Raw genomic sequence first — 17,314 nt, 5'->3', positions numbered from 1 at the left:
ATTGGTTATTAAAGAACACATGATCCAAGTTATACTTTACGCCTTCTCCAATAGTAAGTAATACAGACCCTCTTGTCTCCCTGTGGTCCTGGAGATCAACTTTCCTGCAGAGTTCAGCTCCAACCCTGACCAAATACACCTGAACCAGCTAATTAGGATCTCAAGGAGCGCTTGCTAATTACAGACAGGTGTGTTTGATTAGGGTTGGAACTAAACTCTGCAGGAAAGTCGATCTCCAGGAACAGGGCTGGGCACCCCTGCCCTATAGAAAGAAAATCTCTGCCTGGAATGCTAATTTTACCAGGGCAACTTCGCCAAAAAAAAAAAAAAAAAAAAAAAAAAAACACACACCCAAAGGTGATTTTTAACAGGGGCCCCCTTCAAAATGCAATTGAGGTACTTTTGGGCTAGTTTGAGTAGCAATTGGATGGGTTTTGTCCTGAAAAACTGGCCACACAAAGCCTCGCCCTCCTTAGTTACTGTTGCTATGTCCGACAAACAATTAGGAATAAATCATGGGTAGGGCTAGAGTTAGGAACTGGGTTAAGTCTATGTTTGATTGACAGTAATGTTGATCCAGGATCAACAAAAGATGTTGATCCAGGAACATCTTACTTGGCAAAATCATGGCGACCGAAAAATAACCTTAAATCGCGGAGTAAAAAGGACACTGACAACAGACACAGCTTTTAAATGTTGTCATTTTTTTTAAGAAATTCACACATAAATACCGTTTTGTTGTCGCTCTTTAATGTGTCGTGACAGATCACTGTGTTTCCTTATTAGATCAATCCACACATGAACCTATGGTCTTTTCTTCTTTACTTAAAACACGAAAAAACACGAACATCAGAACATACTTTATTTCAGCCGCAGAAAGGCGTCAATACAAACAATTTTGCATGTTAAGGATTACGTGCTCATAATACCCCTACCCGCATGTTCATTCCTGTCTACTCAAGAAACTTGACAGACCCGTTTGGTGCCTAGGGTGATGTTTATTGTGATGACGTGAGTGCGATTATTTACTATTTATATTACACCGAGTGCAAAAGCCGTGCACTGCTGTTAATGATTAAACGACCGCATTTTCTCTCTATATAAAGATAAGCCTCACGTCAAGTCGAAGTTCATGTTTGATGAAACGGAAGATGGGTGAGAAAAAACTGGTGTATTTAAATCCACAGAGCACAATCAAGCTGGACATCTCGTTTCGTTTATCTCTTTCTTTCTTTCTTTCTTCACACGTTTTTTCGTTTAGTCGTGCACCCACAGTTTCCTGACTTCCTGTGTCTTCGCTCACACACGTCAAACATGCACAGTAACGTTAGGTGTGTGAAGACCGTATTGTTACTTGCTTTCTAGACAAACTGAATGAGCGACACTTTGTTTTGAACTACCATCACAAGGTAGGTACATTTCAAACACTGTCCAGTTTATCAGAGATGTGTGCCCTTGTGATTAATAGGCTGTTTCTGTTATACTGTATACTACCAAGTGTTTTGTATCAGTATTTTCAATCCCTCACTCATTTTCATTGAATGAGTTATACTGACATTATGTTATTTTATCTTACATTAATTATAAAACCAGAGTGCTGGTTCTTGGTTTTGGTAAACTTTGCTAGAAAAGGAAAGAACAAAGAAGTCAAGATAAATTCGCAGTGATTGATGACGACTAAGACACATACTAGCTTTGCTTTAATGATTAATCACATCATTTACTGGATTAAGAATATTTTATGAGGAAATCAAACTGTGCCACAGTGTTTACCGCAGGTGTTACTGACTTCAGCAACTGAGATCAAAGTAAAAGTAAACCATTTTAGCAGGAAATGAAAGCAAAAAAAGCTAGAGTCTTGCCTAAACTGCACAGAAACACGTAGCATTATCCGCTGTTTTCTGTGTACACAGCACAGGCAAGAAAGAGTTAAGAGATACTTGCTTTTAAAGTGTTTGGGCGTTTCAGGTTTCTATTTTAATGTGACTGTAAGGAACAGAACTTGATGCAAGTATAATTTCTGACTGTTTTTGCCAAGACTTTCTTTCTTTGTATCACCCACAGAGATGGAGTTTGCTTGCAGTCATGTTGTGTGTAACTGGAGGTCTGAGACCTTAACAGAAGATGAAGCTAAAATCTCAAATCAAGGTCAGTTGTACACTGTGAATGTATTAATGAGAATGGGGAACTGTTTGCAAATAATGTTTAAAATTACAGCACGGATAAGACATGTAAAGAGAATTATGTAATGAAGAATTATGGCATGGTTTCACAGACAGGGATTGGACTAAGGATTTCATTTTAATTGTTTAATTACATTTTAATAATCAAAAGCATCTCTAATTAATTTATTTTATTTAAACAAAAAATATTATTAGATATTAAAATTATTTAATAGATATTTAATAGTAATACTGTGTTTTTTTTACTGTCATTTTTATGACTGGATTCCGTGATTCTGTCCACGCTTTCCGTAGCCCTAATAGCTATCTTAGATTCAATGTCAGTACAATGTCAGGTTTAGAGCAGGTTTATTTTTTGTTTTGTAGTCTACATTGCTTTTTATGTGTTGCTGTTTTGTCATTTCTTTGTCCTTGATAATTGTTTTACTGTTAAAATTTTACTGAAACAACATTAAATTCCCATTGTGACAACTTGCCCCATATAGTGCACTGGGGTGTTGTTATATTATTCGGCACAAACAGTCAGTGTGTATCACCATCTATCCTTGCTCATGTTTTGTAGTCTCTGCCTCCACTCTTCCCTGTGGTCTGTCGAGAGCTCAGTCTATCTCCGATCATCCTTACGACAACCGCGTCACCTTCGTTCAGAAACCAGGTGAGTAAATGACCCCTTGTTTTTATCTTACCATTGCTTTATGAACATTGTTCCGAATAAGTGAAGTGGCTTGTATTTTCTCTGTACACGTGAGTTTGCTTGAGAGATTAATGTTGTTTTTATACCAATTGTTTTGTTAGTTCTGATAAAAGAACAGCAGAATCGACTCATTTGTTTGATTCATCTGATTATAAATGTTGAGTGGAACAACTCTTTCAGTACAAAGAAATACCCGTGCTCTTGAAAAGAAAATGTTTGTAGGAAAAATATAATCACATCCTTTTGTGGGTGTGAAAAGATGATGACAGAGAAACTTCATAGCTGACAGACTGATGTGTGACATACAAAGCTTGAACAAAATGACATTAACACCTGTTATGCAGTAGAGGTTAATATAATTTGTATAGGCTACAGTGAAATAAAAATCTTGCATTTTTTTGTATCTTTTTATTGCTTGTACTCTCTAGGTTTTACAGTGCTTAGTACTAGTGGATTGTGAAATGGGTGACTTGTCAAACTTCCACAAAGGATGAATCATCTGTAGCCTTATAACCCAATTGTTTGGTGTTTTAAGAACAGCAGTTCTTTGTGATCATGACTGCATACACAAAGCAAGGCAAGACTTCCTCAGTGTAGAGGAACAACGGCTGACAACCAAAAGCGAAAGATAGGGACTGTTGAACACTAGGGATTGTGTCCAAACAAAACAGAGCTACTGCAGCAAAAGAACCTAATTTTACCACAAAAACTGACCACAGATAACATCACAAAGCCAACATTCATGAAAGCAACTGCTAAAAGTTGAATCACAGACACCCAGTGTTTTCCCTAGGATTCCGGCTGTAACAATAATATGGTACGGTTCTTTTTTTCGGTAACAGTTACTTTACTCTTTACTCTCTGTACATTTATTTCAGTGAAAAAATAAAATCTCAAAAAATCTCAATTTCAACATTTTGAACAATAGGGCCGTACAATCGTTTTCTTTTCTTTCTTTTTTTTCAGAAATTCTTGTGTGTTTTAATTTTTCTGATAATTAAATGAAGGCATTAAACATTTATTTATTTTTAATGAAATTAAAATTAAACCCTTTTAAATTTAATACATGGAAGAAAATAAAAAAAAAATAAAATTTAATAATAAAAAATAAAAGTGTAATAATAATTGTAGATTATTATTTTTTTTCTACAATTAGGTGGTTAATCTAATTTTTTTAGCATTTAATTGTTTTATTTAAATTTGCCAGAAATAGGAATATATAAACACCTACATTATACTGTACTAAAGTAATACAAGACTAATACATTTCTGTTACATGTTAAACCGTATTTTTATTTTGACAGGTTGCCGGTTAGTTTTTGTGTGTATACACGATGATATGATGCTAATTTTCTCAAATGAAACGGTAAAATTCACATGAAGTGACTCTCATAGCAGCTCTGGAGATTAAGTTCATGTGTTTATGTCATCATATAATTAGAACCAAAGGTCAAAAAACCACCGCGAGCCTTACGTGTGCTTCACTATTTGTGTAGTAAACAAAACCGCGTCTCCGTCATTCATTCATACAGAGCCAGGCAGAACATGGATGATTCGTATTTAAACAGTCTTTTTGCGTTTTAATATTTACAGACACTAGTCCATATCGCGATTCAAATTAAGTGAGAGACCTACTTTTGCTTTATTCATCCAAAAATTGACAAATTATGTGGCAGAGTAAATCTGTTTTTAAGAATGGACTCCGCGATCCCGTCCGCATATTCGCGGAGAAATTGTAGACGCGCACCCACGTAGAGACAGAAATGACATGCCGTTGTGTAAATAAGATGAATAACATAAGACTATTTTGTAGGTTTAATAAAAGAGCAAGGCATAGACCTGTTCTATAGCAAAAGGTAACCTTAAATGACTTCTGATGTGATCTGGAGCTACAGAAAATAAAGTGTATTTGACCTTTAAGGGGGCCGCCCCCCTAATATAATGGCAGGGGAAACACTGACACCAGCACTAAAATATGAAAAAGATGGTGTTGATGATCTTAAAACTTCAATAGTTTGAGCACTGAGATGAATTTTATCTGCTCTGGCCAGAAAAATCAACTGATTTAAATATTATAAAAACAACTGTGAGTGGTTTTGAAGAGAAGTAAAACGACTGGCTCATGGTAGATGACATTGTATAAATGTGTAAATAATTTGTTTATGTTATTTTAACCAACCTTTGTAAAAATATACATCTTTATACACTACCAGTCAAAAGTTTTTGAACTGCTCACCAAGCCTGCATTTATTTGATCCAAAGTACAGCAAAAAGTACAATTTTTTAAATATTTTTTACTATTTAAAATAACTGTTTTCTAATTGAATATATTTTAAAATGCTTATTCCTGTGATTAAAGCTAAAATTATATAGCAGTTGTTACTTTTATTTCGCAAGGGTGCTTTAAATTGATCAAAAGTGATGACAAAGACATTTATAATGTTACAAAAGATTTCTATTCCAGAAAAATGCTGTTCTTCTGAACTGTCTATTCATTAAAGAAACCTTAAAATAATTCTACTCAGCTGTTTTAAAAATAATAATAATAATAAATGTTTTTGAGCAGCAAATCAGAATATTAGAATAATTTCTGAAGGATCATGTGACTGGAGTAATGATGCTAAAAATTCTGCTTTGAAATCACAAGAATAAATTACATTTTAAAATATTTTCAGATAGAAAACAGTTATTTTAAATAGTAAATATATTTCAAAAAATTACTGTTTTTGCTGTACATTGGATCAAATAAATGCAGGCTTGGTGAGCAGAAGAGACTTCTTTAAAAACATTAAAAATTTTACAGTTCAAAAACTTTCATTAAGTTAACTCATTCATTTAATGTATCCTTGCTAAATAGTATTAGTATTATTAAAGGTATTAGCTTTCTTTAAAAAAAATGTTTCAATGTTTTTTATTCATATAAGAAACTATTATTATATATAATAACTTATTTATTTAATTTTATTTTTACAGCTTCTTCGATTGCTCCACCACCTGTTCCGCCCCGTAATTTACAAAGGAGAGAAACTCTATGTAGCGCTCTGCCACCACCATTACCACCGCGAGGTGAGAACAGATTCATCATCACGAACAAGCACAGGAAATATTCACATATGCTTAAAATGGATCAATACACTAAAAATACTATGACATTTGATAATAAAAATATTTAAAGAGTTGATTCATGATTTTTGTGAGCTGAATTATACAACAAACTCTGTGTTCCAACCTGTATATATTATTTTCCTTCACTCTCTCTCTCAGGTCTGGAGAATAGTGGAGAGATTCGACTTAAAGCTAATGTAAATGTAGTGTCGTTAAAAGTGGGAAGCCTTGTGGACGTTAGTAAAGGTGTGCTAAACTGTTAAACAACCATTTTAAAAGCATAAACATCCTAAAAATGTCCATTTTGTTTAGCTTACTTACTGTCTCTTTAGCATCTGGTATACAGAGCAGCCAGAAACCAGTGCGCTGTGGGAAATGCAATGCCATTATGTCCTCAGCAAGCAGCCCAGAGACACACCAAAAAACAATAGTAAGTTATACCAGTAGGTGGAAAACCCATCTGGTATTTATGTTTATATTACAATTACTTTTGTTAAAAGTGTTTCCCATCCCATTTTTTTTATCTAGATATGGAGTTGTGAGTTTTGTGGGAAGGAGAATGTGTATCCCCAGACCACACTGAAGGGAGGCCGGTTTCCTTTGCGCAATCCTCCAGGCAGGGATATACTTTACTTAGACGACGATGAGGACACGGACTATGAGAATCTAGACGACATGCTTATTGTCCTCTGCGTGGACATTTCCGGAAGTATGAGCGTCACTTCTGAGGTGCCGGTCACTTTTGTTACTGACGTCCAGAGCTGTCATTATGTGTCAACACCCTTACTTAGTGTTAACATTAAATATATTTTCCTCTCAGATCTCTCCCGGTAACAGTACGCGATCACCCACATATGTTTCACGACTGCAGGTTAGAGGTGACTTTTGACTTTAAATAAAAATAATTTTTGCTGAAATAAACAGGTTACTCCCATTTTTTTGGATTCAGGGAGTTCAAGAAGCTCTTCAGATGGTGCTGTCCTCCTTGCAGAAAAGCTCACCTCATCGAAGAGTGGCGCTGGTGACGTTTAACAATGAGGTAAAGAGACTTGTGGGTAAAAAAGAGAGCCAGAAAAGCAGAATGAGAGGTTATGCTGTTATTAAAATGTCAGCATTAATGGTACTTTTTTGTAATTGATGTGCACAAATCGTTATTTTACCCAGTTCAGATCATAAAGACTATAAGAATTAATAATATTTTTGATATATTATATAAAATACATTATGCATACACTACTAGTCAAAAGTTTTTGAACAGTAAGATTTTTAAAGAATTCTCTTCTGCTCACCAAACCTGCATTTATTTGATCCAAAATACAGCAAAACAGTAAAATCTTGAAATATTTTTAATATTTAAAATAACTGTTTTCTGGTTTAATATATTTTAAAATTTAATTTATTCTTATAATCAAAGCTACATTTTCGCATCATTACTCCAGTCTTCAGTGTCACATGATTCTTCAAAAATCATTCTAATAGGCTGATTTGCCGTTCAGGAAATTTATATTTAAATCAGTTGAGTACGTTTTTTCAGGATTTTTTGATAAATAGAAAGATCCAAAGATCAGCATTTACCATAAATAAAACGCTTTTGTAACATTATACAGTATACCATTCAAAGGCTTGGATTCATTTTTTTTGGGAAAGAAATTATAAAAACTTTTATTTAGCATGGATGCTTTAAATTGATCAAAAGACATTTATAATGTTACAAAAGATTTCTATTTCAGATAAATGCTGTTCTTCTGAACTTTCTATTCATCAAAGAAACGAAAAAAAATTCTACTCAACATATTTTTGAGCAGCAAAGCAAAATATTAGAATGATTTCTGAAGGATGTGACTGGAGTAATGATGCAAAAAATTCAGCTTTGAAATCACATGAATAAATTACATTTTATAATATACTTAAATAGAAAACAGTTATTTTAAATAGTAAAAATATTTCAAAATTTTACTGTTTTTGCAGCACTTTGGATGAAATAAATGCAGGCTTGGTGAGCAGAAGAGACTTCTTTAAAAAACATTAAAAATCTTCAAAAATATTTGACTGGTAGTGTATATTATTATAAATAATGGGGTTCTTCAATGTAATTTTACTAGAAATATATTTATTGTAAAAAGCACCATATAAAAAGGTCAGTTATTTATTTTTGCCAATATGTACTCTTTAGATTATCATGCTTTTATTTCATTTGTTATACATGTTTTCATACATGAAAATATAGAGCTGCTTGAAAACACCTGGCAAAATATATTTTGGATAGGTTAGTGGCTAAACAACACCAAAAACTGGCTGTTCATCTTACATGTCAGTCACGTGGTCTCTTCCTGTCTAAGTGAGCTATTCTTTGTCAGAATTAGTAGCTGTGTGGTACACAGTTTATGCTAGTGGGTTTTGGTGGCACGGGACCAAGCTGATTGTAAATCACATTGTGCAAGAATCACAAAATTGAGGAAGAACTACATACTTGTGATGGCAAAACTCAACAGACCTATAAAACTCACTGACATGTCAAGCTGTGATGACTGAGCATTTCCCACTCCTGTCTTGGTTTTGACAAGCTTGTGGCTTCTGGTTTGTGGAAACCTAAATTCACTGTGAAGGAACTATGAAGCATGTGAAACTACTAAGCTTAGCAATTGAAAAGCTGTTTTAGAGAACTAGACACAGAGGTAAAAAATAGCACCAGCATAGCTCTCATAGTGTTTTATTGTGCTGTCTAATGTATAGATTATGGTTCAGAGAAGGAAGGACATTTATGTATGTATTCTTTTTAGGTGACAGTGTATGGTGATGGTACAAAGGTTCCTCTCACTCTGAGAGACTGGGCACTGGTGGATTATGACTATCTGAAGAAGGAGGGCGAGAACTACAGCACCCCTCACTGCATTGCAGAGACTATCCAACCTCTCACCCAGAAAATCAAAGAGTGAGTGGCACATTCTCAAGCTGTCAGTGAATGCATATCTGTCAAAGGTCATGTATACTTGTCTGTATTTGTGTTTGGTCAGGTATTGTAGCTGAGCTGAGCTTTCTGTTAGACTGTCTGATTTTATGCTTCTGTCAGTTGATTTAAAACTGTCTGAATTGTTGTTCAAAGATCAACAGTTTTATGAACTCATTGTATAAAACCATAAATAACCTTATCCAAGTCTTGAAGAGACAAAGTGGTGTAAAGGAGAAGTCTACTTCCACTACAAAAATTTACATCATCCAAGATGTTCATGTCTTTCTTTCTTCAGTCGTAAAGAAATTGTTTTTTGAGGAAAACATTTCAGCATTTTTTTCCATGTGATGAACTGCTATGGTGCCCCGAGTTTGAACTTTCAAAATGCAGTTTAATTGTGGCTTTAAACGATCCCAAATGCAGAAGTAACAATCCCAGTCAAGGAAGATGGGTCTTATCTAGCGAAACGATCGGTTATTTTAATTTTAAAAATACAATTTAAATACTTTTTAATCTCAAACGCTCGTCTTGTCTTGCTCTCCCTGAACTCTGTGTATTCTGGCTCAAGACAGTTAGGGTATGTCGAAAAACTCCAATTGTATGTTCTCCCTCAACTTCAAAAATCATTTCAAAATCATCCTGCATCACTGCAGAAGTACCGACCCAGTCTGAACATGCAAAGAAGATCAAACACCTCTACAAAAAAGGTAAAACAGTGATATAGGACGATTTCGAAATTGAGGGAGAACATGAGATGGGAGTTTTTCGACATACCATAACTGTCATGAACGGGAAAAAGTCCAGAGTAAGACAAGACAGGCGTTTAAAAAGTATATAATTTGTTTTATTTTTAGGAAAAATAACAGATTGTTTCCCTAGATAAGACCCTTCTTCCTCGGCTGGGATCGTTAACAACCACATTTTGGGTCGTTTCGAAGCTGCATTTAAACTGCATTTTGAAAGTTCAAACTCGGGGCACCATAGCGTTCATCACATGGAAAAAAATGCTGAAATGTTTTCCTCAAAAACATAGTTTCTTTACGACTGAAGAAAGAAAGACATGAACATCTTGGATGACAAGGGGGTGAGGACATTATCTGTAAATCTTTGTTCTGGAAGTGGACTTCTCCTTTATGTTTGGAAATAATCCGCAGTTGATAAAAACGGTTCTTAGCGACAGAATTGATTTGTTTGGATAAGCATAATTCTGAGTCCAGGATGATGCGAAGGTTCTTGACCAGGACAGAGAATAACAGGAAATGATTGCCCAGCTCCTTAATAAGACCTCTCCTCAATTTTGGGTGACCAAAAATAATTTCTGATTTGTCCTCATTAAGTTGGAGAAAATTATTTGATAACCATTTCGTAGATACATTCCAACAATGGTCGAATAGAATCACTGGTAGGTATAGCTGTGTATCGTCAGCATATAAATGAAAGGAAACATTGTGCTGCCTAATAATATCCCCCAGTGGACGCATGTATAAGTAAAAAAAAAGTGGGCCTAGAATAGAGCCCTGAGGTACTCCACTAATAATAGGAGCAGAAGATGAAGAGAACTTACGTAACTAAGATATGAGCTGAATTATCATACCCCTGATCTAAATGCCAAATAAAAACTTTATGATCTACATTATCAAAGGCAGCTGTAAGGTCAAGTAGCATCAATACAGCATTTTTACCAGCATCATTTGCAAGCAAAATATCATTAATCAATTTTAGCAAAGCACACAGATACCACAGCCTGTAAACAGTTTTATTGCTTTGCATTGTCATTTTAAACAGTGTAGAACCAACCACAGGAAAACGTTTCTATACCATATATATTAGTGCTATGAAAGAACACAAAAATAATACAATAAGAGCCTATAAAGTAACATAAGAAATTTTTCATAGTGAAGTTGAATTTTTTTTTGAATGATAGTATAACCATTACCACAGAACTTATTTATTTATTTATTTATTTATTTATTCTTGTTTTTTAAAATCAATCTATATCAATGTATACACTACCAGTCAAAAGATTTGTAATGTTTTTTAAAGAAGTCTCTTCTGCTCACCAAGCCTGCATTTATTTGATTCAAAGTACGGCAAAACAGTCAAATTATGAAATATTTTTACTATTTAAAATACCTGTTTTCTATTTGAATATATTTTAAAATTGTATTTATTCCTGTGATTTCAAAGCTGAATTTTTAGCATTATTACTCCAGTCACATGATCCTTCAGAAATTATTCTAATATTCTGCTGCTCAAATTTTATTTTTATTATTATTATTATTGTTGTTGTTATTATGTTGAAAACAGATGAGTAGAATTTTTTCAGGTTTTTTGATGAAGAGAGAGTTTAGAAGAACAGCATTTAACTGAAATAGAAATCTTTTGTAACTTTATAAAAAAGAAAATTAGACTGACTCCAAATTTTTGAATGGTATAGTATAATGTTATAAAGCTTTTTATTTCAGATAAATGCTGATCTTTGGATCTTTCTATTCATAAAAGAAGCCTGAAAAAACATACTCAACTGTTTTAAATATTAATAATAATAGTAGTAGTTTAATAGTCATAATAGTAGTTTCTTGAACAGTAAATCAGCATATTAAAATGATTGATCCTAATGATCCTAATGTTTCATGAAAATGCTTCAGTATTATTTTATTTCTCCTTTTTATATTGTTCGTGAATGGCAATACACTGTAGTATTAAGTCAGCATGTCTCATTGTGTGTCTCATTGTTATTAATTAAGGTTTCTTCCTTCTTCCTCAGACTCAGAGAGCATGGAGCCACAGCACTGGGACCCGCTGCCCTCATCTCTGTTGCCATGGCATCTCAGTTCACAGGGTCAAAGGTCTCTACTCATAATTCTGACAACGATAACTATTTTGTTATGATAAATATGTCCTAAAATAAAAAAAAAAAAACACTATTCACTGAGATAATATAGAATTTTATAGATAATATAGGACACTTATTACATATATGTCACACTGGACCACAAAACCAGTCATAAGGGTTTTTTAATCGCTATTTAAACATCATCTGAAAGGTCAATACCACTATTTGAAATTCTGGAATCTAGAGTGAAAAAAAAATCTAAATATTGAGAAAATCACCTTTATAATTGTCCAAATTAATTTCTTAGCAAAGCATATTACTAATCAGAAATTAAGTTTTGATATATTTACGGTAGTAAATGTACAAAATATCTTCATGGAACATGATCTTTACTTAATATCCTCATGATTTTTGGCAGTGTATTTCTGGCTAATGCTACAAATATACCCATGCGACGTATGACTGCTTTTTATGACTGTCAGGTGTCACATATTTCATATTTACACAAATATTTGCTGCTTTAGCTACTGATGCACATACTAATGCTATGCATATATGTATATAAATTTGTGTGTTGTTGTTTTTTTTTTCTATTAATTTTTTTCTTGTTTTTCAGGTTATAATTTGCACAGATGGGCAGGCCAACATAGGCCTAGGCCAATTAGATCAAGAATCTTCCATTTGCCCCACCCCCTCACCTTATTTTTACAACCAGTTAGCCCATTATGCTGCTGAAAGGGGGTGAGCGACTATAAAGCACGAATCTCTTTCTGATTATTAGATTCGTTTTTAAGAACAACAATGACCGGTGTACCCAATAAAATCATGTCAAGTGCTACTATGGTCATTAAGTCATACATATCTGTTGCTGTGGTTATTTATAGTGTGATCGTGTCCGTGATGACCTTTGAAGGAGAAGACTGTCGTTTGGCAGACGTTGGGAGGTTGGCTGATCACACAGGAGGCAGAGTGAGTTACTACTGGTGTTCATCTACAGTCTGCCTTATCATTTAGCGGTTTGGGTCGTCTTGTGGGATCAGATAAGATGGTAAAGATACAAGATAAAGATCAAGATTGTAGCAGCAGTTCTTTTCTCCTGAGGGTGTTGTCTTTTCAGATTTGGTTACGTCTCACATACTTGTATATCTTTGTAAACTATGTGAGAAATTCTCACATTTTCTCTATGACCCCTTCGCTCTATATTTTCTGCTAACAGCACTTGTCTGTCACTACTTCTGTTACATTGCACACTTCTAGCACATCCTGAACCTTGTCTGTAAAACCTCTCTATGGAAGCTTAAACTGTTTTTAATGGGTTTAAGACATGCTTGAAGCATATTTCAAAGAAACTGATTCTTATCACCAGTGACACCCACACATGCAAGGAGAGCAATTTTGTGTTCAGTATTTCCCCTTCAGCTGCTTTTGAATGTCAAAAGGAGTTTTCTGCTTTGAAACGATGATAATAGGAAACTGGTGCATACTTTTGCAAGACATCAATAACTTTAGTATCATGCATTTCTGTAGTTTTACTATATGTTTAATCAAGCAAATGCAGCTTTGGAGAACATAAAAGACTTGTTTTAAAAAACTCACAAATCGACCCCAAAGTTTTAAAAGGAGAGCTGCAGTATTACACGAGAGATAAGCCATGATGTTAAATGTTAAAAACTAATTATGTTCTTTTCATCATCCGTTTTCCAGATAAATATTGTAAATATCGGTACAGTTGCCACAGAGATTCAGAGCGCTATAGCTGACAATGTCCTAGCAACTAGTGTTATGGCAACACTGCTGGCACCAGATGGCATGTAAGTATTCACGCACAAACACATGTAAATACACTACTAGTCAAAAGATTTTTTGTTTTTTAAAGAAGTCTCTACTGCTCACCAAGCCTGCATTTATTTAAACCAAAGTACAGCAAAAACAATTCTGGAATATTTTTTTCTATTTAAAAATGATGTTTTCTATTTGAATATATTTTAAACTGTAATTTATTCATGTGATTTCAAAGCTGAATTTTTATCATCATTACTCCAGTCACATGATCCTTCAGAAATCATTCTAATATTCAGATTTGCTGCTCAAAAAACATTTATTATCATTATTATGTTGAAAACAGCTGAGTAGGATTTTTTCAGGTTTCTTTGATGAATAGAAAGTTTAGACAAACAGCGTTTATCTGAAATAAAAATCTTTTTTAACATTATAAATGTCTTAATTATCACTTTTGATCAATTTAAAGCATCCTTGCTGAATAAAATTATTATTTTCTACAATTTCTTTCCCCCTAAAAAAAAATCCTGAAAAGAAATGTACTCAACTGTTTTACTCAACTGTTTTAAATATTGCTAATAATAATAATAATAATAAATGTTTCTTGAACAGCAGATCAGCATATTAGAATGATTTCTGAAGGATCATGTGACACTGAAATGTTTCAGTAATGATGCTGAAAATTTCGCTTTGAACACAGGAATAAATTAAAGTTTAAAATATATTTAAATAGAAAGCAGTTATTTTAAATAGTAAAAATATTTCGAATTTTTTTTGTACTTTGAATTAAATAAGTGCATGCTTGGTGAGCAGAAGAGACTTCTTTAAAAAACATAAAAAATCGTACTGTTCAAAAACTTTTGACTGGTAGTGCACATGCAAAGACACATGTGCACACTATACACACATTTCATAATATGCGTCTCTATTTTTCTCTGTATTCTTTGATTGAGGCAGGTACTTCCCCTATGAGGAGGATAATCATCGGTTAGTGCGAGAAATTGGCAACGTAACAGATGGTGTTGAAATCACCTTTCAGTTTGCGGTCAGACCAGAAAAAGTTGAAAGTGAGCACAAAATATACAGTGCAATAAAAACAAAATGAAGTATTGGAGAAACAATGAAACTCTGTTTATTTTTTGTATGGAACTCAAAAGTGGAATCTTTAAATGTGTTTTTAGTTTTCCAACAACGAGACCGGGTCCCTTTTCAACTGCAGCTGAGTTTCAAGACTCGAGATTTGCAAAAAGTGACAAGAGTCATCACGCAACAGAAACGAGTCACCACCAGCAGGCAAACCACTCAAAATACAACACAATAATTTAATTGCAGACATAAAAAGACAATTTTATTTATATATGTCTCTGTGTCTTATTCTGTGTGTGTAGTTGGGTGTGGGCAGGCAGTTTAAATATGTCCGTATTGGGCGTTCACTGTGCCCAGCTGTGTGCCAGGCTGACTATGGAGGGCCGGGTTCAGGAAGCACAGAGACAACTCAGAGCTCAGCAGGACCTTCTCAAAGACATCAGGTACGGCAAACCTCTCCAGATGGCTTTCTGCTACATCATATGTGTATGTATAAAATATATCTCTTTCACTGTATATCTCACAGCCAACAGAAGCCGAGTCCTAAAGAAGAGAGCATCTATGGGAACTGGATCAGTACCATGAGTATGATCTGTGAAGACCTCACCACTGTCAACCAGGTCTGAGTACACCCTCAACCATCTAAATAATAGTATAAATATAATTTTCATTGTAATTTTATTCATTTTCAGCAGTCTTTAGTGTCACTCCAATGTCACTCCAAATCATTCCAATGTGCTCATTTGCTGCTTAAAAACATTTCTTATTACTTTCGATGTTGAAAATAGCTGTGCTGCTTAAGATTTTTGTGGACTGTGCTACATTTTTTCAGGATTCTTTGATGAAAGGGAAGTACAAAGTAAAAATAAACAGTATTTATTTGAAATAGATTTTTTTAGAACATTATAAATGCATTTACTGTCACTTTTGATCAGTGCATACTTGCTGAATAAAAGTACTAATAAAAGTTTAAAAAGAAAACGGTTTATTGCTATATGTGACGTTGGACCATTAAACCAGTCATAAGTAGCACCAACAGTGCATTGTAAGGGTTCAAAATTATTGATTTTTCTTTTATGCCAAAAATCATTAGGATTTTAAGTAAAGATTATGTTCCATAAAGCTATTTTGTAAATTTCCTACCGTAAATATATAAAAACTTAATTTTTGGTTAATAATATGCATTGCTAAGATTCATTTGGACAGCTTTAGAGGTGATTTTCTCAATATTTAGATTTTTTTTTTTTTGCACCGTCAGATTACATATTTTCTCAGCCAAATATTGTCCTAAGCTTATTTATTTAGCTTTCAGATGATGTATAAATTACTGGTTTTGTGGTCCAGTGTCACATCATCCTTATAATATATGTGACACTGGACCACAAAACCAGTAATTGGAAGACTGGATTAATCGCTGCTGAAAATTCAGCTCTGCCATTAGAGAAATGTTACATTTTATTACATTTTATTGAAATTACATTACAACAAAAAACAGTTATTTTAAATTACAATAGTATTTTACAATATTACTACTTTTACTGTATTTTGATTAAATAAATACAGCGTTGGTGAGTGAACAGTTTTTTAAATATTTTTTTTTTAAATTGTAATTATTTTAATATTTCCATATGTTATATAATAATTAATAATATTAAGCCATCAAAACATAGAATATTTAACTAATCAGTAGGTCGTGCTATTCAAATATGAATACATATCAGACATTTTTATTACATGAATACATTTTATGCTTAAAAAATCAAAACTATATAAAAAATTGCATTGTCATTGTTTACTTAGTTCAGCATACCACAATCAGGATAAACAAACTCTCACATACTTGTAGATATGTGTCAGAAATTGTATTTAACATTTAACATATTTTGAAATCTGCTCAGCTCCAAAAATGCCCCAAGCCGTACTAGCATTATAGATGAATCATTGTGACTAAATGATAAAGTCCTTGTGCTAAAAGCCTGACACGCTTTTACTCTCAACAGAACACAACAGAAACTGACACCAGAGCAGCGTCCCGAACACCTTCCACTGCGGTAAGTTAAAAATCTAGGATGTACAAAGAAACTTGTTAGGATTGAAAAAAAATTAATAATAATGATATCATGGATAATTTTTTTTTCTCCTCCAGAGTCTCTCAGATGCAGCAGCCAAGGTGGTCTACCAAATGAAGAGAGCGAAAAGTGTGACCGGAAAGGGAAAGAGAGTTGCAATGCTGGAGAACTGAACTCAAACTGAAACTCGTGAGCGGTCATTTTACAATGTGAAACCAGTCATATAGGCTGCTATAATCAATTTCAAACTATGGACAATGAATACTGCTTGGAACATATGCAATATAAAATATATGCAAACTATAAGTTGATAACCTAGTATCAAGTCAGATTACCAGCTTGAATGCTTGTGTATTAATAAATATAATGCAAACAAATAAAACACATTGTATAGAAATCACAGTCTGATTCTTTTTACTCTTTCTATTTACGTCACCTTAAAAGGGTCATCGGATGCTAAGTTCACTTTTACGTGTTGTTTAAACATTAATGTGTGTTGGCAGTGTATGTACAAATCTACCCTATAATGATAGAAATCCATGCAGTGGTTTTTAATTAATCTGTAAAAATAATATCCCCTTTTTCAAATCGAGCCGTTCTCAGATGCCTGTC

General features: G+C 33.7%; 1 protein-coding gene across 2 annotated transcripts; it reads left to right on the top strand.

Moving 5' to 3' along the window:
• Positions 1 to 1,062: 1,062 nt before the first annotated feature.
• si:dkey-9k7.3 (circularly permutated Ras protein 1) lies at positions 1,063 to 17,105 on the top strand. 2 transcript variants are annotated; one of them, XM_051116069.1, is made up of 20 exons: positions 1,063 to 1,409; positions 2,065 to 2,148; positions 2,746 to 2,838; positions 5,851 to 5,943; positions 6,142 to 6,228; positions 6,315 to 6,412; positions 6,511 to 6,711; positions 6,803 to 6,853; positions 6,932 to 7,021; positions 8,763 to 8,914; positions 11,700 to 11,781; positions 12,385 to 12,509; positions 12,653 to 12,737; positions 13,473 to 13,579; positions 14,505 to 14,614; positions 14,729 to 14,840; positions 14,936 to 15,076; positions 15,160 to 15,253; positions 16,634 to 16,684; positions 16,780 to 17,105. In XM_051116069.1, the coding sequence occupies exons 2-20, from the start codon at positions 2,067 to 2,069 to the stop codon at positions 16,873 to 16,875; spliced, it is 1,950 nt and encodes a 649-aa protein (XP_050972026.1). In that variant the 5' UTR covers positions 1,063 to 1,409; positions 2,065 to 2,066; the 3' UTR covers positions 16,876 to 17,105. The 2 variants fall into 2 exon arrangements, with proteins under 2 accessions (XP_050972026.1, XP_050972027.1); XM_051116070.1 differs by lacking the exon at positions 1,063 to 1,409 and adding an exon at positions 1,906 to 1,928.
• The last annotated feature ends 209 nt before the right edge of the window (positions 17,106 to 17,314 follow it).

This window comes from Labeo rohita, chromosome 7, assembly GCF_022985175.1.
Source record: "Labeo rohita strain BAU-BD-2019 chromosome 7, IGBB_LRoh.1.0, whole genome shotgun sequence".
NCBI classification, from domain to species: Eukaryota; Metazoa; Chordata; class Actinopteri; order Cypriniformes; family Cyprinidae; genus Labeo; species Labeo rohita.
The sequence above is the reverse complement of the archived record's forward strand: the minus strand, read 5'-3'. Positions and strand labels throughout refer to the sequence as shown.